General features: G+C 42.9%; 2 protein-coding genes across 3 annotated transcripts in view; one reads left to right on the forward strand and one right to left on the reverse strand.

The window, feature by feature from the left end:
* XYLB (xylulokinase) overlaps window positions 1–1,481 on the reverse strand; it is a 200,056-nt gene extending 198,575 nt beyond the window's left edge. Inside the window, exon 1 of the mRNA XM_030550027.1 lies at window positions 1,355–1,481. The gene's annotated coding sequence lies outside the window, so the exon portion shown is untranslated. The remainder of the gene's footprint in view (window positions 1–1,354) is intronic.
* A 148-nt stretch (window positions 1,482–1,629) lies between these two features.
* The window catches only part of NUB1 (negative regulator of ubiquitin like proteins 1), a 41,250-nt gene continuing 17,122 nt past the window's right edge, over window positions 1,630–25,757 (forward strand). Inside the window, exons 1-8 of one of the 2 annotated variants that reach the window (XM_030550014.1) lie at window positions 1,630–1,723; window positions 3,622–3,814; window positions 10,090–10,207; window positions 10,320–10,487; window positions 13,647–13,705; window positions 18,916–18,986; window positions 22,110–22,304; window positions 25,568–25,656. In XM_030550014.1, coding sequence (XP_030405874.1) covers window positions 3,807–3,814; window positions 10,090–10,207; window positions 10,320–10,487; window positions 13,647–13,705; window positions 18,916–18,986; window positions 22,110–22,304; window positions 25,568–25,656 — 708 coding nt within the window. In that variant the 5' untranslated portion in view covers window positions 1,630–1,723; window positions 3,622–3,806. The remainder of the gene's footprint in view (window positions 1,724–3,621; window positions 3,815–10,089; window positions 10,208–10,319; window positions 10,488–13,646; window positions 13,706–18,915; window positions 18,987–22,109; window positions 22,305–25,567; window positions 25,657–25,757) is intronic. The other variant, XM_030550015.1, reaches the window with a different exon arrangement.

The raw sequence follows: 25,757 nt of genomic DNA on the forward strand, positions 1-25,757 counted from the left end.
ACACAAGGCATCTGCAGAGCCCCACTGGGACTAATGTGGGTTAAGGACTCAACACGGCTTCCAGATAGTAGTTGTGTTCCTCACAGCCCTTGACTTCCCCATGGCCACTCCAACCCTACAAGAGACATAAAGGGAGAAGTGAAGGGTGTGCAGTGAAGTGCATGAAACTCCCTCATTCCCTCCATAGGTGATCCCCATTCCTCCCTCACTACTGCCACTATCTCAAAGTCAGAGAAAATTCACATGCAAAAAATGGAAGAGAGGTTAAGTTTGCTTAGCAGCAACACAGCCACACTGCCCTCTTTAGGGCAGGAAAAGCATATAAAAAACCTTCCATTTTCTCTGTGGCCACCACAACTTCAAATCACTACTAATTCATAAACTTCCCCTGAGCCTTCCTATGCTTGGTGGAGCAGTGTTGAGTCTGGGAACATTTGCATCTGGTTGTCAGAGCTTATGCTGCTACCTCAGGAGACTCATAGCTGCAGCTGTGCACCACAGGCTGCTCACATGCTCATGAAGATAACAAAAACAGCTGGGAACATAATAGTATTTTAGCCCACCCTAACAACTCCTGCCATTTTCTCTGTGCCCCTCCACAATCCCAAATCTGCACTTATAACTACATACTACCATGACCATCACTGTCCTCTGTACCATACCATTGACCTGGGCAGGACTTGTAGTGGGCTGGCAGTACAGCTGTGTCCACACTAGGAATGCTTTGCTAGGATAGTATACCAGTATTCCTATAACAGTGAAGCATTCCTAGTATATTCATAGCCTTAGCTCTTGCATAGCACTTTTCAGCCACAGACCTATTTCTTGAAAAACAGGTAAACATCACTATCCTACAGGTCAGGAGACTGAGGCAATTTGCCCAAGGTCACAGGGGAGGTCAGTGGAAGAGCCAGAGCTCCTGAACCACACAGTTCAGTGCCCTATTCACCGGACTGTGCTTTCTGTGGGATTGACATTTAAAAGGTTGCAACATCAGCTATCCTGGTTACAGTCACAGTGCTGCCTAAACAGGGTTTGTCTACACAGGGAAATTGACCAGCACAGCTATTCTGGAGTAGCTCAGTTACACCATAATAAGGATCCTGGAATAGCTAATGCTGGTGTCAACTTCCCCCATGCAGACAAGGCCAGAGAGAGGCTCCCCCAGGATACCTGGGCGCCTACACGTGCAGATGGGCCCTGTGAGAAGAGGGAAGGGAGGAGACGCGAGCAGCGGGGGGAAACCTTGGCAAAGCAGGGCACGTAAGAGAACGAGGAATGCTTCTTTCCCAGACTCTCTCTTTCCTGGTAGCAGTTTCCCTCGCTGCTACCCTGTCCCACGCCAAGTCCTTACCTCGACGTGTAAAACAGAGGAGCTACAGCTAGATGTTCAAATCCATCCCCATTTACAGTGACCGCGGGCTGGGGAGGTGTCTCCCGTTCCCGCCCCGCCTCTTTTTTACCACGGCGAGGCCCAAGCTCGGGCCCCGGCCGGTCACCTCACTGGACCCCTCCCCGCGGGGCCCGGGCGGATGGCGCCCCCTCGGGGCGCGGAGGGATCTGAGGCTAAGATGGCGGCGGCGCCGGCGCCAGCCTTCACGTTCCCTGCACCCTTCGCCGCTTTCGGGCTTCCGTAGGGAGCCGGCTGCCCCGCCTCCCGCTGACCCTGCGAACGCGACGTAAACAAACGGCCGGGAGCTCGCTGAGCCGCTGCAGGTACAAGGTGAGCGATCCCCCGGAGGGTGGGGGCGGGGCCTTCCCGCCCCTGGGAGAGACTCAGCCACGCGCTGGCGCAGCCGGGCCCCGCCCCCTCCCCTTCCTCAACTGTCCCCGCCCCCAACTGCCGCCTGCTGTGTCGGGGGGACGCAGGCGCTGGGTTGCCTGGTGCCCCCCCCCCCCCGACACACTCACTCGGCACGCAGATCCCCCCCTCCTCCGGGAGGAGCTCGCCCCGTGACCTGCCGACCTTGCGTGGGTATCGCGGCACCGGCCACTGACCAGCAGCCACCGCTGGGGCCAAAGACGGCAGCTGGGCTGGGGGCTCGGCTCGTCTGCACTGCCAGGGGCCGGGCCCGTTGCTCGCCACGCCCCCCGAGTGGACACCCAGTGTTAGGCGGACAGGCCTGGTTAGATCAGAGGTGGGGAGAGGCTAGATAACACGTGTTTAATCCTCCCCCCCCCCTTGTAGTGCAGCTCTTAAGCTGCATGGGGAGTGAGCTGCAAACCTGAGGTCTAGATGGATGCTTAAAAATTAGATTGACTTATGTGGCTCAGGGCTGTGAAAAATGGCTTGCTTTGAGCACGGTAGTTAGGCTGACCTAGCGCCCAGTGAATTCTTCCATTGATGTAGGAATTGCCTCTTCACCCAGGTCTACACTACCTGTAACTACATCACTCAGGGGTGTGAAATGTTCACACCCCTAAGCGACACCATTATACTGACCTAATTCCCACTGTGGGCAGCCCTGTGTGTATGGGAGAGCGCCTCCCATCTACATAGCTACAACCTCTCGAGGTGGAGGACCTGTGCTGATGGGAGAAGCTCTCCTGTTGGCCTAGATAGCATCTTTACTACGCGCTACAACAGCATTACTGGAGCAATGTAAGCGTAGGCAAGCTCTTGGAGAGATGGAATAACCACATCAATGGAAACATGCTTCGCATCACTATAGGAAACGTCTGCACTATGTCACTACAGCTGCAGCACTGTAGTGGTGCCCCTGTGGTGGCTATAGTGTAGACATAGCCATAGCGTTTTACTAGTGTGTACAGGTCTTTATAGAGCATAGCATACCACCCTACTCTTATTATATTTGGATACTTTATATTTAAAAATACACCCAAGTTCTGGAACTGGTCGTACTTTTTATCACCATAGCCACATATCCTAAAGATAATGACATTTCCCCCCCAGAATAACTAATCTCTCATTTCCATTAAGCTTGATTTTTTGACATGGTTAAGTTGAACAGTGCCACAAAGACCAAGCTGGATTTGATTACCTGCAAACGGTTAAGGGCAGAAATAGCCACTGCCACAGAAAAGGAAAATGTAGACCTATAATTATTTTAGTACTTATATACCAGTCTGCACTTATGAAATACCCCATCATTGCTGCATCATTCTTTCACTGAAGCAGGGATGCTGGTTTTGTAGGACTAGTGGCTGTACAGGCCAGATTAATCTCTGGGAAAGTCCAGGTCTGCATGCCTGGTAGAGAATCTGCAGTGTATGGGTCAAGTATCAGAGGGTAGCTGTGTTAGTCTGGATCTGTAAAAGCAGCAAAGAATCCTGTGGCACCTTATAGACTAACAGACGTTTTGGAGCATGAGCTTTCGTGGGTGAATACCCACTTCCTCAGATGCATGGTTAGTGTATGGGTCTAAGTCCTTCCATGGAACTTCTAACATTAATCACCATGACACTACTGTGGTCTTTAGGGCCCTTTCCAGGAGACCATGCCACATCAGCTTCCCCCTTGAGCTGGCCATGCCACCTCACTTCGAGCAAAGCCCACATTATTTTGCTCAGCGAGCTTTCACTACATAGCCCCTGACCCTCTCCTTCTGTATGGCTACCAAATCTTATTTCTTTACCCATTTTCTCTTGTGTGTCATATAGAATAGGGGAGCAACTGATTCTGTGACTGCTTTTTATTCATAAACATCTGATGTTACATTCAAAACATCCATTGGGAAATACCCCTAATCTTTTATTGAAAACAACTTTGGGAAATACCCCATAGCTTTTAGTGACGCATCACGAAAGTGAAAGTTGAATCGTTCGAGAAACATTAATGTCGGACAATGGAGAGGTATGTCTAAATGTTTTATTAAAAATTCTGTTTTGAATACTGCAGTTTACTTGTCATAAATGACTATTAATAGTAGATCAGAAAATGGCTCTAAACTTTGTTTAATAAACAGATGATTTTTATAGGTGAAAAGATGGCTTGCATCTTTGCCTTTACAAAAGTGAAACTACTTTGTTTTTTGTATAAATATTCTTAAGATAGTTTGTTAGAACAGGAGTAAAATACATTTAACTTATGATTTTTCAGTCCCTATTTTCTGCTTTAATAGTTTAATAACAATCACAACTAAGCTTGATTTACAAAACTATACCAAAAAATGTTGATAGTAAAGCCACTGTATATATGATCAGTTTTCAGATTCAGGTTGAATTTAAAATTCTGCACATTGCTGTTAGTATATTTTCCAATGTGACAAATATATTTTGAAGACTTAGGGAAGTGGAAGCTGTTACAAAAAGAACAGATTTGGAGTTTTAGTAAAACATGTAAAGAGGGTTCGCATGTAGATATGGTGTAACAATTTGAGATTTTTTTAATCTGATCTCAGCAAATATCAAAGTCTCTGTTACTTGGCATTTAAGGCAATATATGTTAAGTAAAATATCTGTTAAGTAAAATATCTGTTATGAAATGATTTCCAGAATTAAAAAAAAAGATAAAAGTAGTAAATAATAATGGGTAAATGAATAAAAAGTTGCCTAAAAAATAAATAATAGTGTGTGGATGAAAACATAGGGGGAAGACTGCATTAGTAATACCCCCTTTATTCCTATTTTTTGGAGTTCAATATGTTTATTCTGTTTCCACTTCTTTTGGAAGATGATATTCTGCCACTGCCTAAAAAAAGTCCCTTCAAGTAGAAGATTACACTGCTCACTCTGTGCTGTGGCACCGGCAACTTCCAGGGACTAATAATCAAGAGTGTGTGTGTGTGTGTGTGTTAGCCCTTTACTCTTAAGCCTGGAGAAGGGCTACTACAAAATAATAGAAACAAAATGGACAGGGCGGCTTACATCAATTTCTACACTATTTACTTTTCTTTTTAAAAACAAAACAGTTTCTTGTCTTTGTGGTTGCAAAGAAGCTTCCAAATGTCATCCAAGTGTAAATTGATCTAGTGTCGATCAGATTACAGGGAGACTGTCACCTGGTAAGGGTAGCCGTTGCCTACAAGTTAGGTTTTTGTTTTTAGGAAGGGAGGACCTTTTCAAAATCAAACATTAATAGAAATGTTTCTAATTTTTTTTCCCATTTCCCATGAACTGTCTGTAGCGCTGTCCTAATATAAAAGATCAGAAAGTGAAACTATTTACAAGCAAAAGAGAAACTGATGAATCTTTTTTAACCACGCAGTTTTAGAGGAATGAATGTGTAAATGCCAACATTTAAAAAACATTTCCATGTAAGCTGAGGAATACTTTCTAAATAAGCTTGGGTGTCTAGGGGCCAAAAGTCCTCCACGAGAAGCCTTCCTGTGCATTCACATTTTTTCACTTGTATCTCCTTCATCTCTACCTCCTTCCTCTTCCCACTACCTTGGTTTCCTAATTTACCAGGATGTGACTCCTCTAACTTGGTAGGCCAATATTAGCTGTTCAAGAGTCTTACCTCCCCTCACTCTGAGCCCTGCTTTCACTTTTCCTATTCTGGCAGAGGCAGAGATGGAGTGTTAGAGTCACAAAGCAATTTATTAACACAAAGTAAAGGTTGCCTGGTAGTATCTCATGCCTTTTCATAACATCAGGTTCAGTAAAACATAACTTTATTTGCTGGTATTCAGAGGCTAAGGTACACACTAGTGCAACCTTAACTCTGCCCCTCCTGAGGTTGACAGTAGCCACTGCGGAATTATCTGCATGCACTTCAGCTGTGTTTGCTTTTTTAAGTGTGGCTGTGTTGAATAGTGGAGGGATTCGTTGGATAAATTTGTAAGAGCTGTGATTGTGATAGGTGATCTGCAGGGCCCTGGCCTTAGGAAGCAGAGCCTCTGACTGCCTTTGCCTGCCCCTCGTTTTGAGTGTGTACCTGCGGGATGCAGTTTGCCTCATTTCAGGACAGAGTTATGTAGAGTGTCAGTAGCTGAGCCCAAGGTCGTCTTCCCATGAGGATTGTCAATAGTGAAGTAGGATGCATGAGTGGTATGTGAGTGTTATGGTGGGTAAATGAAAGTATAGTAGTGGTACATAGAATCCTGTCTGTAAGGGTGAACGGGGTGTGTAAAATGGATTAGGCATTTGAGTAGCGACATGCCTAGCAATCATTCTCATGTATCAGCATAGAGCATGTGTAATTCATTATCTTTCAGAAAATACTTAGAGCCCTTTCTAAATTATCTGTACAAATTAGCAGGACACATTTCCCAAAAGTAGAAGAATCCTTAACAGAGGCGGTAGCTGCATGCCTAAAGGTCATTCTCAGGCTTCTGCCAAGGGTAGGGTTTGAATTTATAGTGTATGTGTGCAGCTCAGCTTCAATTATATCTGCGCTATGTCCCGTGGAGCCACTAAATTACTGTGACAATGGATTGCCGACACACCCTCATGCATAGGCTTGCTGCACATGCGCCTTTCAATCTCTGGCTTGGGAGTTTTAGCACATACTGTTCTAGACAGCTAAACTCTTCCATATTAACTTTGTCAGTATTAAGTTTCAGAGGGGTAGCCATGTTAGTCTGGATCTGTAAAAAGCGACAGAATCCTGTGGACCCTTATAGACCAGGGGTCGGCAACCTGTGGCACACGTGCCAAAGATGGCACGCGAGCTGTTTTTTAATGGCACTTGACTGCCTGCTGGGACTCCGTGTGCCATTAAAAATCCTGCCGAGCGGCAAGCAGCGGAGTCCGCGGTCCCGGGCCGGAGCGTCCGTCCGAGTGCTGCAAGCCGCCGGCCCCTCCCCCGCCTTCCCCCAGAGCCCTGCCACCGCGCTTGCGCTCCCGCGGGGCAGCATTTGGCTCTGTGGAGGGGTAAAGACGCTCCCCGTTCATCCAGAGCCCTGCTGTTGCATGCACATTGCTCTGAGGGGTGGGGCTGGGCTGAGCTGCGCGTGTGGCGGTGGCAGGGGTCCAGATGAGCAGGGAGCCTCATGGTAAGGGGTGGGGGAAGTCAAGGGACAGGGAACAGGGTGGGTTGGATGTGGGAGGTGGGATCCCAGGGGAGTGGTTAGGGGCAGGGGTCTCTGGAGGGGGGCAGTCAGGGAGCGGGGAGGGTTGGATGGGGCATGGGAGTCCTGGGGTCTGTTTGGGAGGTGGATAGGGGTCAGGGCAGTCAGGGGACAGAGATCAAGGGGCGCCCTGGGGGAGCAGTTAGGGTAGGGGGGGTCTCTGGAGGGGGTGGTCAGGAGACAAGGAGCTGGGGAGATTGGATGAGTCGGGAGTTCTGGGGGTCCTGTCAGGAGGCAGGGGTATGGACAGGGGTTGGGGCAGGCAGAGAGCTGGGGGGGGGGGGTTGGATGGGTCCAGAGTTCTGGGGGTCCTGTCAGGGGGCGGGGAGCAGTTAGATAGGCATGGGAGTCCAGGGGGTCTGTCTGGGTGTGGGGGTGTGGATAAAGGTTGGGGCAGTCAGGGGACAGATAGGGGGTAAGGTTCTAGGGGGTCAGTCAGGGGACAAAGGGCAGGGAGGCTTAGATAGGGGGTGGAGTCCCAGGAGGGGGTAGTCGGGACAAGGAGCGGTGGGGGATTGAGGGTTCGGGGGGGGCAGTCACCCAGCCCTCTGCCCTGAGCTCTGACCCCCCCACACACACACCCAGTCCTCTGCCCTGAGCCCTGCATCCCCATGCCACCCCCCAGTCCCTGCCCTGAGCCATGTATCACTCAGCCATCTGTTGACTCCTTCACCCCCCCATAACCCCAGCCCTGACTCTGGCACCCCCACACATACCCAGCCCCCCTACCCTGACACCTGCACCCCCTCACATGCCCCCAGCCCTCTGCCCTGACTCTTGCACCCTCCACATCCCCAGCCCCCTCACATCCCATGCATCCCGCACATCCCCACCCTGAGCACCAAATGGGAGTCGCATTCCCACCTGCACCCCTCACACCAAATGGGAGCTGTCAAGATAAGTGTCCCCACACCCAAACCTCCTGCCCCAGCCCTGAGCCCCCTCCCTCATTCTAGCTCCTGGCCAGACTCTTCACCCCCAGCCCTGTGCTCAGTGCACTCCCACCATCAGATCAGTGCAGAGAGAGGAAGAGAATGGGCCAGAACCAGGGAGAAGGTAGGTACACACTGTATGTGGGCAGGGCCGGGACCGCAGACCGGCAGCGGGCTGAGCGGTTCCGGCAGCCGGGATCCCGGCTGGCAGGAGCTGGAGGATGGAACCCCTGAGCGGCAGTGGGCTGAGCCGCTCAGCCCATAGCCGATCTGGGGTCCCTGCTGCCGGCCCTGCACAGCCCATTGCCGGTCTGGGGTTCTGGCTGCCAGACCCTTCCCAGCCCACTCAGCCCACTGCTGGCCTAGGTGAACAGAACCCCAGACCAGCAGTAGGCTGAGCAGGCCGGTGGCATAAGATCAACATTTTAATTTAATTTTAAATGAAGCTTCTTAAACATTTTGAAACCTTGTTTATTTTACAATACAACACTAGTTTGTTATATTATATATAGACTTGTAGAGAGAGACCTTCTAAAAACCATTAAAATGTATTACCGGCACGGGAAACTTTAAATTAGAGTGAATAAACGAAGACCCGGCACACCACTTCTGAAAGGTTGCCGACCCCTGTTATAGACTGACAGACGTATTGGAGCATAAGCTTTTGTGGGTGAATACCCACTTCGTCGGATGCCGCTACATGCATCTGATGAAGTGGATATTCACCCATAGAAGCTTATGCTCCAATATGTCTGATAGTCTATAAGGTGCTACAGGACTCTTTGTCGCTTTTGTCAGTATTGCTTTTCTAAAGGGGCAGTGGGTGCCATGGACCAGCTGAGATAAAATGTCAAGTGAATGAGATCAGTGGGGGGACAAGTAGAGCCATGGTATGTGGAAAAAAGAAATTAAAAGAACCTGTTGATTTTGTAAAATGCTGACTTTTTTGAAGGGCTGTAACTCAGGAACCCCTTGCTGAAATGACCCCAAATTTGGACCACTAACACTACCCAGCACCCCCATGAGGCACAGAAATTTTCAAGACAAGCTGAGTAAGCATGCCGATTTTAGAGTTGATCTTCAAACAGAAAATGATGCCAGACCTTCAGTATAGCAGAGTTGACACTTTGATATAATGAGTGTTCTGATTTGATTCAATGGGGGCCAGAAGTTTAGCTGAGCTAATAGCCTCCTGCTTATCTAACCAGTGAGAGTAAACTCCAGCAGACAGCAGGAGCTGAAACTATTCCTTGGCTTCCCGCTGTTGCCACAAGCTGCCAACGTTCCCAGAATGGTAGCTAGGTAGGTTACTAAAGACAGAGCAGTCGTGGCCAAAACCAGAACTGCTGGCAGTTAAGAAAATGTAGAAAAAATAGAGCATATATGGTTTAAAAAGTGATTTAAAAATTCTTTTAGTTTTTATAATCCAAGATGTCACTGGTACCCTAAAAAACATTGAGCCCGGATTCTCCGGCTAGCTCTGTGCAGACCCAGTGGTTAACCTGGATGGAGCCAGCTGCAGGAGCAGGGTCTTTGTTTTTTTTTAATATATTATTTTTAACCTATGAATTTTCCTTATACACAGTGAAATTACAATAAAGAGAAGTATATAAAAGCAAACTAAAGAAAATACTGTAGAATTGTCAGCAAATTTCCATCTCCAAGTTTAAATGAAATCTGAAGAGTTCATTTATTGGTTTCACATTGTACTTCACTTGTTTGGTTATTTATATTTAAAAACTGCATTACTGATGTTTTGCTGGCAGCCATTATCTTGCTGAAATCAACACTGGCCAACACATTTCCATCCTCCTGTGCAACTGGTGTAATAAAATGAAAAAATGTTAATGTTTAAATAGAAAAGTTATCCCAATTATTACATAATTATCAGATCACAATAAAAATTGAATTAGAATCTTTGTAAATTTGCTTTTAGTGTATTTTTAAAATCCTATATTAAATGCAGTCTGCCTACAGAACTCTGAACAATACAGTTCATGTTCCCTGAGGCCCAGATCCTCAAAGATATTAGGTGATCTAAGTAAACGCCGTGGGAGGTAGATGTCTAAATACCTTTGAGGATCTGGGCCTGAGTTAAGCAAGGTCTTTTGATTCATCAGAGAAACAACCATACAAAAAGATTAGTTAGTTTTTTCATTTTTCCTGTTTGTTTTGTATTAAAGAATGGCACAAAAGAAATATCTTGCAGCAAAACTTAAAAATTGTTTAAGAGAAGACAAAATTCAGCTTTGGAAACCTCCATACACAAATGAAAATAAAGAAGCTGGTCTAGAGTTGAAGGTACGTATTTTGCCTCATTCTTCTGCAGTCATTTTTTTCACTTTTATTTCATACACGACACATTTTACTATTTTATGTTTTACTAATGTATGTTCTTTTATTTTTGTGTTAGGAGCTTGCGCAGAAATATTCAGCCAAGGTGAAGCTCAGTGAAAATGAAACGGAGTGCATTCTTGAAGAAATACGGTGTGAAGCAATTGAGCGTGGAACAGGAAATGAAGCTTATAAGACAACAGGGGTTGCAAAACTTGAAGTGGTTTTACCTCTTAAGATGAGAAAGGTAAGTCTGTATACGCTAAAGTTATGAAAAGAAGCATAACTAAAATCTACAGTAAAGGCCATACAACTTCCATAAATTCTGTATCTGATGCAAAACATTTCATTTGTGCAGAAAAGCTAAATTGATTGGAGGAGGAGGGAATTCAGTTCAGTCATAAAACTATCTAGGAAAAAATAAAACACATTGCAGCTTTTCCCTCTTTAGAGTCATTCAGAAACAAATTCTGAGTGGAGATGGATAGCTCAGTGGTTTGAGCATTGGCCTGCTAAACCCAGGGTTGTGAGTTTAATCCTTCAGAGGGGCATTTAGGAAGCTGGGGTAAAAATCTGTCTGGGAATTGGTCCTGCTTTGAGCAGGAGGTTGGACTAGATGACCTCCTGAGGTCCCTTCCAACCCTAATAATCTATGAAAAATGAACCAAATTTAACTTGATCTTTTCTGATCTCACCAGCCAAGTTAAAAGTTTATGTATAGTGCTCATTCAGTTTCACTACTTCTATAAAACATCTTAAGTTGTCAGTATATGGATATTGTTCTTTTTATATATTCTTTGTTTAATCACAGTTTTAATTAAAATACTTGGTTAGGCACAGTAAGTAAGCCCAAAACAATACTATATTTTGTCATGTAAAGGATACTTATGTGACAACTGTATTCACTGAGGCTGTCAATGAATGGCAGTTAACTCAAACGATTAATGCAAAACAAATCAACTAAATTAAAAAAAAATTCATGATTAATCACACTTTTAAACAATAATAAAATACCAATTTAAATGTATTATAAATATTTTGGATGTTTTCTACATTTTCCAAATATATTTATTTCAGTTACAATACAGAATACAAGGTGTACAATGCGGGGGTTTTATTTTTGTTTACAAATATTTGCACTGTAAAAAGATAAACAAAAGAAATAGTATTTTTCAGTTCCTCATACAAGTACTGTAGTGCAATCTCTTTATCATAAAAGTGAACCTTACAAATGTTTACATCGTTATCTGAAAGGGAGAACAGGCGTTCTCATGGCACTGTTGTAGCTAGCGTTGTAAGGTATTTACATGCCAGATATGCTGAACGTTCATATGTCCCTTTGTGCTTCGACTGCCATTCCGGAGGTCATGCTTCCATGCTAAATTTAAATTGGTATTCTCTTATTGTTTAACAGTGTGATTAATCACAACTATTGTTTTTTAATCTGGCAATTAATTGAGATTTTTTAAAATTGTTTGCCAGTGCTAATATTTACTTTAACTATGATATACCTATATACTTGGGTAATACTGTAAATTGTAAACTTAGCTACTTTAATTGGTAGATGTCTGACTTTTCATGATGCAACCTGCAGATATGCTTGCATTGGTTAATCTATGGGTCAGGTAACTACTTTCCCAAACTAGCCATCTGAGGCAAATTAGCTTGAACTGACTAAGTCCATTGCTTGAACTTGATACAGAGTGGAAAAATAGTTTGTCTAGTGTGTCTTGTACACTTGGCCATGTTACAAAACCACCAGATAGAGGACTCAGCATATTTGAGAACTTTTCTTCAAGAAATATCAGGTTAGAACTCTAATACTGTATATGACTATATAGCTGGATAGATGAGTTAATCTGTGGACACTATGCACATGTACCTGCCTCAAGTCAGCACCGTTAGTCCCTGGTTTTCACGGTTTCTGACAAAAATGACTAAATTTTCCTCAAAATTTAAAAAAATATATTATCTCATTTTATAGACACACCAGTTGAAGCTCCATTTTTAATGCTGACTTCTGCACTTTAAAGCAGGGATTCAACCTCTTATTTTATGTACAAAGAACAATTGCACCCTCTGTTTAAAAGAGAGAACATTTACTCAGTTTTCTGAATGAAGTTACTTTTGCAAGTAAATCTGTTGATACTTACTAAAAAGGAGTCTTAAAAAAAAAATTTAGCACCCTTCTATCAGACTCTTTATTTATTTATTTATTTATTTATTTATTTTTGTTGTTGTTGTTGTTCCAAATGATCTCAACTCAGGTATTATCTACACAAAAATTGTTTCTTGAATAGATCTAGTATAATGGGTAGATTTTTTTTTTGTTTGTTTTTATTAAAGAAATTAGAATTAGTCTTCATGACTGAAAGTTTATCGTTCAGCAGAGGCTGGACAATAATCTCCATAGAAATTAACAATAAACTGTTTGAAAATGGCTGCAGTTTCCTATTTTTAATGTGATTGAGGCCCCGGGTTGCTCTTAGGGAGGCTTGCCTGCATGGGGAAATTAACCGGTATAATTATGCTGCTATAAAATTATACCACTGTCATTATATTGGCATAATTCCTTTTATTAGTCCCTAAACACTTTTATTCTGGAATACATAGTGATATAAATTTCCCTGATGGACAGACCCTTAGCAGAGATGACCACCACCTCCATTCAGCAACTTTCTGTTTCCTGACTGTGTCGTGGAGTAGGTCAAGATCACTTCACTCCCACTGATAACAATAGAAGGTAGTTTCCATCACTGCTGAGGGCAATCTGTGCTCTTATTCGTATTGACAACAATGGTGTTCATTTTGAAAGATGCAATACTTAGTGTTTCTGAAGGAGATTTTATGTGCCAGCCTCTGCTGAAAGATAAAGTTTTATGAAAAATATTGGGGGGGAAAAAACCTTAATGGTAAAACTTTATTTGAAAAAAACTGTGCATTGGAATAGCTCTACTCAATGGGGAATGCGTTATGGGTTCAGGGTATGCACCCTAAACAACCTTAACTCAGCTCTGTAGCATCGCTATGAGGAAAAACAACTTAATATGTCTCTATCTGATCTGGGATCAGAAACATTAATAGGCTTTAATTTATAATCTGACTATTCTGTGGCAAGACAAAAAAAGCAGAGTTAAGGTTGAGTGCCTTAATTGTGCATTTCTATAACTTGTTTGGATTTGAGTTAACCATAACTCTGAATTTTCTGGCTTTATAATGATTATTTTGGGATAATTATTACAGCATCCCTGTAAATCGTTACTATGTGTATTCTAAACCTTAATGCTATTTTAACATAGTTTTTGTCTTAAAATAAAGAGAGAAATTGTGGCTGCTCAAAAGTAGTTTAATTACGAAAATGCCCAAAGTACCTGGATACCATAACTTTTAAAAATATTTACACTAGACCAGAAAAAGCTTGCTGGAGACTAAATTGATCATCACTGGCGAGGAACTAAGATCCCAGTAAGTATAATAATCTTTGTTTTATTTCCCCTTTAAATGGTTAGTGTCCTCTTTTGGTTTCGTGTCACGCTTTTACATAGTGCTTTATTACAGTATGTTCTAGATCAGGGGATCTCAAACTTTCATAGGGTGGAGCACATCTTGATAGAGTAACAAAGAGTCCTGTGGCACTTTATAGACTAACAGATGTATTGGAGCTTAAGCTTTCGTGGGTGAATATTCACTTCGTCAGATGCATGTAATGGAAATTTCCAGAGGCAGGTATAAATATTCAGGCAAAAATCAGATTTCCTGAGAAAAGTACAATGCATTGGTGATCTTCCAGAAAGCACCGTCCTAGCCACCATGGATGTGGAGGGTCTCTACACAAATATCCCACACACAGCTGGAATACAAGCTGTCAGAAACAGCATCCCTGATGATTCATAGATTCATAGACTCTAGGACTGGAAGGGACCTCGAGAGATCATCGAGTCCAGTCCCCTGCCCTCATGGCAGGACCAAATACTGTCTAGACCATCCCTGATAGACATTTATCTAACCTACTCTTAAATATCTCCAGAGATGGAGATTCCACAACTTCCCCAAGCAATTTATTCCAGTGTTTAACTACCCAGACAGTTAGGAACTTTTTCCTAATGTCCAACCTAAATCTCCCTTGCTGCAGTTTAAGCCCATTGCTTCTCGTTCTATCATTAGAGGCTAAGGTGAACAAGTTTTCTCCCTCCTCCTGACGACACCCTTTTAGATACCTGAAAACTGCTATCATGTCCCCTCTCAGTCTTCTCTTTTCCAAACTAAATAAACCCAATTCTTTCAGCCTTCCTTCATAGGTCATGTTCTCAAGACCTTTAATCATTCTTGTTGCTCTTCTCTGGACCCTCTCCAGTTTCTCCATATCTTTCTTGAAATGTGGTGCCCAGAACTGGACACAATACTCCAGTTGAGGCCTAACCAGCGCAGAGTAGAGCAGAAGAATGACTTCTCGTGTCTTGTTTACAACACACCTGTTAATGTGTCCCAGAATCACGTTCGCTTTTTTTGCAACAGTGTCACACTGTTGACTCATATTTAGCTTGTGGTCCACTATGACCCCTAGATCTCTTTCTGCCATACTCCTTCCTAGACAGTCTTTTCCCATTCTGTATGTGTGAAACTGATTGTTCCTTCCTAAGTGGAGCACTTTGCATTTGTCTTTATTGAACTTCATCCGGTTTACCTCAGACCATTTCTCCAATTTGTCCAGATCATTTTGAATTTTGACCCTGTCCTCCAAAGCAGTTGCAATCCCTCCCAGTTTTGTATCGTCCGCAAACTTAATAAGCGTACTTTCTATGCCAACATCTAAGTTGTTGATGAGGATATTGAACAGAGCCAGTCCCAAAACAGACCCCTGCGGAACCCCACTTATTATACCTTTCCAGCAGGATTGGGAGCCATTAATAACTACTCTCTGAGTATCCAGCCAGTTATGCGCCTACCTTATAGTAGCCCCATCTAAATTGTATTTGCCTAGTTTATCGATAAGGATATTATGCAAGACCGTATCAAATGTCTTACTAAAGTCTAGGTATACCACATCCACTGCTTCTCCCTTATCCACAAGGCTCGTTATCCTTTCAAAGAAAGCTATCAGATTGGTTTGACACGATTTGTTCTTTACAAATCCATGCCAGCTATTCCCTATCACCTTACCACCTTCCAAGTGTTTGCAGATGATTTCTTTAATTACTTGCTCCATTATCTTCCCTGGCACAGAAGTTAAACTAACTGGTCTGTAGTTTCCTGGGTTGTTTTTATTTCCCTTTTTATAGATGGGCACTATATTTGCCCTTTTCCAGTCTTCAGGAATCTCTCCCATCTCCCAAGACTTTCCAAAGATAATAGCTAGAGGCTCAGATACCTCCTCTATTAACTTCTTGAGTATTCTAGGATGCATTTCATCAGGCCCTAGTGACTTGCAGGCATCTAACTTTTCTAAGTGATTTTTAACTTGCTCTTTTTTATTTTATCTTCTAAACCTACCCCCTTCCCGTAAGCATTCACTATGTTAGACATTACTTCAGACTTCTCAGTGAAGACTGAAACAAAGAAGTCATTGAGCATCTCTACCATTTCCAAGTTTCCTGTTACTGATTCTCCCTCCTCACTGAGCAGTGGACCGACCCTGTCCTTGGTCTTCCTCTTGCTTCTAATGTATTGATAAAAAGTCGTCTTGTTTCCCTTTATTCCCAAAGCTAGTTTGAGCTCATTTTGTGCCTTTGCCTGTCTAATCTTGCCCCTGCATTCCTGTGTTATTTGCCTATATTCACCCTTTGTAATCTGACCTAGTTTCCATTTTTTATATGACTCCTTTTTATTTTGTAGGTCATGCAAGATCTCGTGGTTAAGCCAAGGTGGTCTTTTGCCACATTTTCTATCTTTCCTACCCATCGGAATAGCTTGCTTTTGGGCCCTTAATAGTGTCCCTTTGAAAAACTGCCAACTCTCCTCAGTTGTTTTTCCCCTCAGTCTTGATTCCCATGGGACCTTACCTATCAGCTCTCTGAGCTTACCAAAATCCGCCTTCCTGAAATCCATTGTCTCTGTTTTGCTGTACTCCCTTCTACCCTTCCTTAGAATTGCAAACTCTATGATTTCATGATCACTTTCACCCAAGCTTCCTTCTACTTTCAAATTCTCAACGAGTTCCTCCCTATTTGTTAAAATCAGGTCTAGAACAGCTTCCCCCCGGTAGCTTTTTCAACCTTCTGATGACATAGCACAACTGGTTGCTGAGCTCTGTGGCCCCACAATATGCCAACATTTTTATGGCTGACCTGGAACGCTTCCTCAGCTCTCATCCACTCACACCCCTTCTCTGCCTACACTACATTGATGACATCTTCATCATCTGGACCCATGGGAAGGAGACTCTGGAAAAATTTCACCACAATTTCAATAGCTTCCACCCCACTATCATCCTCAACCTGGACCAATCTACACGGGAGGTCCACTTCCTAGACACCATGGTACAAATAAGTGATGGTCACATTAACACCACCCTATACCGAAAACCCACCGACTGCTATGCCTACCTTCATGCCTCCATCTTAGATCCCAGACACACCACACGATCCATCATCTACAGCCAAGTGCTGAGGTACAATCGCGTTTGCTCCAACCCCTCAGACAGAGACCAACACCTACAAAATCTTCACCAAGCATTCTCAAAACTACGATACCCGCACAAGGAAATAAGGAAACAAATCAACAGAGCCAGACATGTACCCAGAAGCCTCCTACTGCAAGATAACCCCAAGAAAGAAACCAACAGAACTCCACTGGCCCTCACCTACAGTCCTCAGCTTAAACCTCTCCAGCGCATCATCAGTGATCTATAACCCAACCTGGACAATGTTCCCTCGCTTTCACAGACCTTGGGAGGCAGGCCAGTCCTTGCCCACAGAAAACCCGCCAACCTTAAGCATATTCTCACCAGCAACCACACACCACACCATAGTAACTCTAACTCAGGAACCAATCCATGCAACAAACCTTGATGCCAACTCTGCCCACACATCTACACCAGCAGCTGCAACATCAGCAGTTCATTCACCTGCACATCCACCAGTGTTTTGTACACCATCATGTGCCAGCAATTCCTCTCTGCTATGTACATCGGCCAAACTTCACAGTCCCTACGTAAAAGGATAAATGGACACAAGTCAGATATTAGGAATGGCAATGTACAAAAACCTGTAGGAGAGCACTTCAGCCTCCCTGGACACACGATAGCAGATGTAAAGGTAGCCATCCTACAGCAAAAAAACTGCAGGACTAGACTTCAAAGAGAAACTGTTGATCTTCAGTTCATTTGCAAATTGAACTGCAATTTGCAAATCAGCTCAGAATTAAACAAAGACTGTGAATGGCTAGCCAACTACAAAAGCAGTTTCTCCTCCCTTGGTGTGTTCACACCTCTACTGCTAGAAGAGGGCCTCATCCTCTCTGATTGAATTAACCTCATTATCTCTAGACTGATTCTGGCCTGCATATTTGTACCACCTCTGGAAATTTCCATTACATGCATCTGACAAAGTGGGTATTCACCTACAAAAGCTTATGCTCCAATACATTTGTTAGTCTATAAGGTGCCACAGGACTCTTTGTTGTTTTTTACAGATCCAGACTAACATGGCTACCCCTCTGATACTTGACAGCTTGATAGAGTGTGTCTTATGGACACATCTTGTTTATGACTACACAACATCTCTGTAGTTACTCTGCCAATTGCTTACATGGAAAAGTCATGTGTTTTAACTTGTAGAATCAAGGTGTAGGGTTAGCACCACATGACTTTTAAGCTAGTTCTCCATGAACCGCCATCATGTGTTTAACAGGCCATTAATGACCCATGGACACAGTATGAGAATTGCCACTCTAAATCAATAACCAGCTAGAGCTTCTGAGAGTACAAAGTGTTTTCCTTTACAACATATACCATTTATGGATGCCTTCCAACTACTTGGTCTATCCTGGCTGCTCTGCTTTCCCCTTCTCAATACCTTAGGCTTCTGTTTTTCTGGGTTTATTGATTTCATTTTTTAGGGTTTATTTTTAGCAATTTTTTGAGTTTCTAGTAGAAGCCCCAAAATCAGTTTTTTTGGGGGAATCTCTCATATATACTGTAATGAGTAATGTATATTGTATACATTACAGTATATATTATGTAATGAGTAGTAAATACTCTTTGCAATGTTCCCTATTGCAGTTTAACACGGTACTGTTTAAAGCACACTATGGAACCTTTAGTGCTCACCAGCAGGGTCTGTGTGGACCAATTAATGAGCAACATATTAGTGCCATGTAGTTTGCATTACTATTTCATGTAGATAAGCCCTTAGATACAAGGACTGATTTCTAGTGTTTTTCCATAGTTTATTGGATAAATACTTTTTTTTTCTTTTTACTGGGGGTGTTTTATTGCTATTTATTGATTAAAATCAGAAACCATATCAATGTTCTATCCTCTCCTCACCTGATATGGTGAATTTGTATCCAGTTACTAATAATGTTATTTTATTTTCAAGCAGACTTGTATAAAAGTTTGAAGCCAGTTACAAATATATAACATTTTAATTTTTATTGCAATATGTTGCCAAAATATTTCATATCAAAGTGCAACAAGAAGGTATTTATACTTTGGAATTAACTACTTTATTTCACAGGATTGCACAGATGTATGGATTTCAAGAAAAATATATCAAAATAATTATAAATAAGAAGCAGCTTGACCTTGGTATGTATCACCAATTGAATATATGTTATATTTATTTTGTAATTATGTCTTTCTTAGAAATCATCTTCCTTGTAATTTTGTCAGTCACAGAAACAATATTAATAGCAGGGAAATAAGAGCTAGATCGGTTCTCAAACTGTGGGTCGGGACCCCATTTTAATGGGGTAACCAGGGCTGGTGTAGACTTGTTGGGCCCCATGGCCGAAACCTGAGCCCCATCACCCGGGACTGAGCGAGACTCAGGCTTCGGCCTCAACCCTAGGTGCGGGGCCAGGTTACAGGGCTTCGACTTTGGCATCCCCCACGCCAGGTCAGTGGGGCTCAGACTTTGATTCACCCCCGCCCGTGGCAGCGAGGCTTGGGCAGGCTCAGGCTTTGGTCCCCACCTCCTATGGTCATGTAGTAATTTTTATTGTCAGAAGGAGGTTGCAGCACAATGAAGTTTGAGAACCCTGAGCTAGACAGTAACAGCAGTCGGATTTGTTAGATTCTACTCTAAAGGAAGTCTGAGTTATTGTAATGGTCAAAATCAAAGGAGAGAATTATGGAAGAGGATAACTTTATGTATTTTAAAAGCTCAGTGTACCACATTCTCAGATTTAAATCACATAATTTACCAAAACCTCATGTTGTAAAGTGACATGTTCTAAACTTTTCTTTATCTTTACCATCTTTTTGATTTGTGAGACATTTGTATGAACAGAGGGTTTGTCTTTACAAATTAAGTTTCTTCTGTTCTTTATTAATTCATTCATTGATGTCCTAAATTCAGTGTCTAAGACACATTTAGCTACCTTGGAAGAAATCATGATGTAAATGGAGAGAAAGGATGGACCAATGGTTAGGGCGCTAGCTTGGGCCATCAAGAACCTGGGTTCAGTTTCCTTCCTCCTTCTATCACAGACTTCCTATGTGACCCTGGGCCTTAGTCTCTCTGTGCCTCAGTTCCCCATCTGTGAAACAGGGATAAAAGCACTTTCGTACCTCACAGGGGTGTTGTGAGGGTAAATACATTTATGTCTTCATGTCTGACGAAGTGGGTATTCACCTATGAAAGCTTATGCTTCAATACGTCTGTTAGTCTATAAGGTGCCAGAGGGCTCTGTCGCTTTTTACAGTTACACACTAACATGGCTACCCCGTGCTATTTTAAAAAAGATTGTCAGATGTCTGACGGGTTTTCCCCTGGGGTGCCACTTGGAACTGGGGTGCCACTGAGTATGCTTGACCCATCAGCCTGGGCTCCCTTTACACAGTACTGATGAGGCAAGACAGCCAACCTGTCCCCGCCCCCCATAGGCTTCAGACTGCACTTAACCAGCATACATACAAGTGGGGACACACCCAGCTGCAGCTTTACACACAGACGCTGAGATCAGCTCTGCATGGGAAGGCTCAGCTAAAGAACTGCCCAATACTCAAGTGCCTCCTCTGGAGTGAAAACCCAACATTATTCTGTCTTGCGCTGCACAGAGAACTGTGCAGCATAAGCGCATGAAATTTGCTCCCTCCCTCAAGGTGGAGAGAGAGAGATGCAACAGCTTTTTTGTCCCCTAGTTATGAATTCCACACACTGGGTTTTAGACTAAACAAAAACAAGTTTATTAACTACAAAAGATAGATTTTGAGTAATTATAAGGTATAGCAAACAGATTACCTAGCAAATAACACCAACACACAATCTAAGCTTAATATACTATAGAAACTGGTTGTAAAGAGCAAGTTCTCACTCTAAATATTGTTCTAGGCAGATTGCAGATTCCCACTCCTGGTTAGTGGAAAAATACTAGTATTATGGGGTCCAGTACCAAGTGACCTGGTCACATGACCCTGCAGCCATAACTCAGAGGCTGTTTGTAGCATCCCCAGGAAGACTTTTCAGTGGGTGATTATCATCTTCGAAGACCTATTGTTTTCCCTAATGGCCCTTCCCAGTGGGTCATCCAGATTGATTGCATTCTGTCCAGTGGGCATTCCTCAGGTGTAAACACATTTGTAATAGATGCATAGATAATATTCCTAGCTTCAGATACAAAAATAATACATGCATAAAATAGGATAATCATATTCAGTAAATCATAACTTTTTCAATGATACCTCACATGACCTATCTGGTATAAAATATCAAAGTTATGCCATATTCATATCATATATATAACAATATCTCTATGAAGAATATGGGGGTGTAGTGTGACAAGATGTTCAGATGCTACAGTAATGGGAGCCGTTTGAGTATCTTAGATACATAGACAGATCGACAAACACAGAACTGTCTCATCACTTTGGTACCAGTTTTTCCTCTGGTTGAAATTATTAACTTCATTGAGAGAAGGAATTAGCCCTGCATGTTTTGAGTAAAAGGACTAGGGCATTTTAAAATATGGAAGCTTTGGGGGATACAGACCTGATCCTGAAAGATTCTAAACGCCTTTAATTCACACTGAAGATTTTGGTAATTAAGGGTACTTAGTTGCACATTACATTAGTCAGTACTTGAGACTTTCAGTTTAATATTTGAAACAGTGCAGCATGAATATAAGACACTTCTGTGAATAATAAACATATCCACACTTAGGCTAGCTAGAATAAATGTATAAGGGGTATCACCCATCACATTAGAGGACGTAAGCCAACCACTAAATGTTGGCTTAGGAAAAAGTACCAGATCATGCAAGTATTAATATGGAGGAGCTGTATTTAGAGGATGAGTTACCCCTGTATGCTTCTGAGGAGAAGAAAACCATTTTGAAGTGCTCGTACATTGGCAAATAGTTCTACAGTAATGGAGGGTAGAGGGAGTTGAGGAAAATGCGTTGTCTTAGGGCTTGTCTACACTGGCAATTAACAGTGCTGTAACTTTCTCGCTCAGGGGTGTGGAAAAAACACCCCCCTGAGCACAGTGCTGGGAGCTACACCTCTTGTGGAGGCGACCACACAAGGCACATTAAAGCGCTGCCGTGACAGTGCTGTAGCTTTGCCAGTGTAGACTAGCCCTTAGGTGGTTGCTCCTGTTGAAATCTTCCTAGCAGGAATAGCTGTTTTATAATGTTATCTGGTAGTACAACATGAAATGTACTGTCTTTGTAACTGTAATTTGCCTATTAATCATGCTCTGTTTTTCAGGAAAAACACTTGAAGAGCAAGGTGTAACACACAATGTAAAGGTCATGGTGCTTGAGCTAAGACAAAGTGAGGAGGATACCAAAAAAAAAGTTCAGGAAGAAGAAATGCAGCATGAAAAAGAGACCATGAGGGAAAATGAGAGAAAGGAAAGGATGAAAAGAACTAAAAAGGGTTTAGAAATACTGGCAACGAGAGGTACGGGGTTTTTATCCTTACATGCAGTAGAAGACAGCAGTATGAGTTAAAAAAAAACAACACTTCTATTTTAAAGAAAACAAGGCAAAGTGGAAAAATTAGTATAACTTTGGATTGTGATCTAATCGCATCTACACAAGGTCAGGCCTTGTCAGTACTTGGATGGGAAACCTCCAAGCAAAACCCAAGTGCTGCAGGAAGTGGACTAGGTGATTCATTCATTCCTAAATTGATGCTGAACAAAGCCATTGTCATGATCCTAGGAGGCACCATGCTACTTTTAGTTGATCTTATGAATCTAAGGGTATTAAAGCCAATAAATTGGCCAGATTCCAGTTTGTGCTATTACTTTCTGCCCACTTGAAAATTGGTTTCTCCAGCTGGTTATAGTATTCTTCTTCATTTCCTGTCTTAAAAGACCTTATTTGCATAATGCTCGTGTTTCCATAAGAGAGACAATGTGGGTGAGGTAATATCTTTTATTGGATTAACTTCTGTTGGTGAGAGAGACGAGCTTCTTTGCTTACACCAAAATTTTCTTCAGTCTGGGAAATGTCCTGTGAGTCATAGCTGAATATAAGGTGGAACAGATTGTTTAGCCTAGGTTGTTAACACATATTTCAAGGGGACCATGCAAGATGAAGTGATTCTATAGAACATTTTGAGTTTTGAGGAAGGTACTGTATGAATCTGTTGTTAAATGAGGGACTTGAGAGTTAAGATACTGACAACTCTGGAAACGTGTTTTGTATTTATTGCAGAAATAGCTAGGCCAGAATGATAAATTATAAGTTGTTATACCCTTCTCTGTTAGTTACCTCTGTTATGATCATAGGTGGCCATGATTTCACTATGCAAGGTAGTTCACTTGTCATTTTAGTCCACAGTTGAGGCCATTCTCTTCTCCATGAGTTTTGATGGAGACTGCTGGCAACTGTGGACCAAGTTAAAGAAACAGTCAGTTTGAAAGTAGTCATTTTCAAAACGTGAGTTAAGAGTAGTTTTAGGCACTACGCCTGCCCAGGATGCCCTTTGTTAGTTTGAAGTTTTAAAAATGTATTTTTCCCTAGTTTCTGCTTGAAAGACCCACAAATAGAAAACTTAACAGGACTATTCACTAAAGTCCTGTCAAATGTAAAAGTATGCAAACGAGTTTCCTCTAATCTTCTCTTACAATGGGTTGCTTGCAGTAATATTAGGTTGTAACAAAAAATGTAAGTAGTTGGAAATGCCGCTCTGTTTTGGGCCTGTTAGGCAACTTAGATTTCAGTTCTTCAGTAAGCTCTTTGCAGGTAGATCTCTGCACCTGCATAGACCTCCATAAGTTTAGTTCCAGAAATACTGAGCAAGTATTGTAGAAACAATACACACAGTCATTGTAAAGTTACTCCTGGGGAATTCTGTGCCTGAATTTCCCCCCTCCGCCCCCCAAATGGGCTGCACTGCTGTCTAGGGCCACTGAACTCGGCAGAGCCAGTTTGCACATAGAAGACACTGCTGGGGGGAGGGAGAGAAAGCTCAAGGATTCCTGTCAGCTGCAGTTCCCAACATGCCCTGAGGGAAGGAGAGGGTGGCATACAGTAGTGGTTCTCAACCAGGGTGTGAGGCTCCATGGAGGGCCGCAAGCAGGTTTCAGGGGGTCCGCCAAGCATGGCTGGCATCAGACTTTCTAGGGGCCAGGGCAGAAAGCCAAATCCCCGCCACATGGGACTGCAGCCGGAACCACCAGTTCCACCACCAGGGGCTAAAGCTGAAGCCTGAGCAAACTTAGCTTTGTGGTGCCCGCAGTGGCATGCTGCCCCAAGCAGTTGTGCTCCTTGCTACCCTCTAACATCGGCCCTGGCTTTTATATGCAGAAAACAGTTGTTGTGGCACAGGTGGGCTGTGGAGTTTTTATAGCATGTTGGGGGAATCTCAGAAAGAAAAAGGTTGAGAACCCCTGGCATGCAGTAAACTGCAAGTCTAGGACCAAGCATCAGGCTGTTTCTCCCTCTAGATCCCTGGTCTCTGCGGGGGGAGGGAGACAGGTGTCTGGGCAAGGGGGGCCACGCAGCTGGGTTGTGGGAGGGAAGGGGGACAGGTATCTGGGCTTGGGAAGCCCAGCGGCTGGGCTCTGGCGGGGGACAGAGTGTGAGTATCTGGGATGTGGGGGCCGTTGTTGGGCTCTGGGAAGGAGGGGATTCAGGTGTATTGGCTGTGGGGGCCCGCAAGTGGGCAATGGGGGGAGCGGTTGTGGGTGTCTGGCCCCCTAGCTGGGCTGGGGTGGAGGGATGGGGACAGAGAAATAGGAACCGGGTTGTCATAGGGGTTTCTTTAACTCTCTACTCCTGGGGGAATTTTTGTTTGTGTCTGTATTGTTACAGACATACTTGCTGACAGGTATTTTCAAATAAATTACCAAAATAATTTAAATTGGCATGATTATGTAGTGTTATTTTGACAGATAAAATTCACAGAATTTTAAAATATTGTGCACAGAATTAATTTTTTGGTGCAGAACGCCCCCAGGAGTATACAGTGCAGCACTAGAGTATCGAGGATCTATGGGAAGACTTCACTGGCTCCATTGGCAGGGCTCAAGGATCAAGCCACACAGCTCATAGCTGGATTGGGGCAAGTCAATGAACATGAGAGAATAGGAGGGAGTTGAGAACCCAGTTGCCTGGGTTGAAGAAAGTTACAGGACAGAAGCTTTGCATATCCGGAGATCACAGAGCTTTCCCTGGATGGCATTGGTAAATTGGCAAAACATCTTTTCATGTTAAGTCAAACCAAAGCAAATAAGAAACAGATCATTGGGTTGCAAGCACCAAAGGGAAACTGAGGGAAGCAAATATATTTAGTTTTAGTTGAATAAACCATAGAGAATAAAGCTAGTTATTTTGTATTTCGCTGTAATCAGTCTATTAAGTGAAATGCATTATGCACCATTGGAAATACAGATGTTTTCCTCTCCTGAATAAGTTCTTTACAGCACACACAATTTAGAATTTCATTCAAAAACTTAGGCTTGAACTAAGGAGAAGCCCAGATCCTGCAAACAATTCCATGAAGGCTATTCATGGATCAGATTTCTCATTGCACAATAGATGCCATAATAGAGAACTCTCTCTGGAAGCCACATACATTATTCTACTTCATTTTATTTACAGTTTTTTTTAACAACATACATATTGATTTAGTTTTAAGACCACAATCATACTTTGTTGTTACTGTTGAAGGCATTGATAATGAATCAATGGACACTCTTTTTTTTGTTGCAGAGGATTATTTAGATCCAGATACCACTCCATATCTGGATATAGCTAACCAAACTGGAAGATCTATCAAGATTCCTCAGCAAGCCAAAAAAGTAAGTATAACATTCAAGGAAGATATTATTTAGTGACCTTTTAAATAATCTTCACATGTGGTACTTTTAAGTAGTATATTGAAATGGTCAAAACTGTTTCT

This window comes from Gopherus evgoodei, chromosome 2, assembly GCF_007399415.2.
Source record: "Gopherus evgoodei ecotype Sinaloan lineage chromosome 2, rGopEvg1_v1.p, whole genome shotgun sequence".
NCBI lineage: Eukaryota > Metazoa > Chordata > Testudines > Testudinidae > Gopherus > Gopherus evgoodei.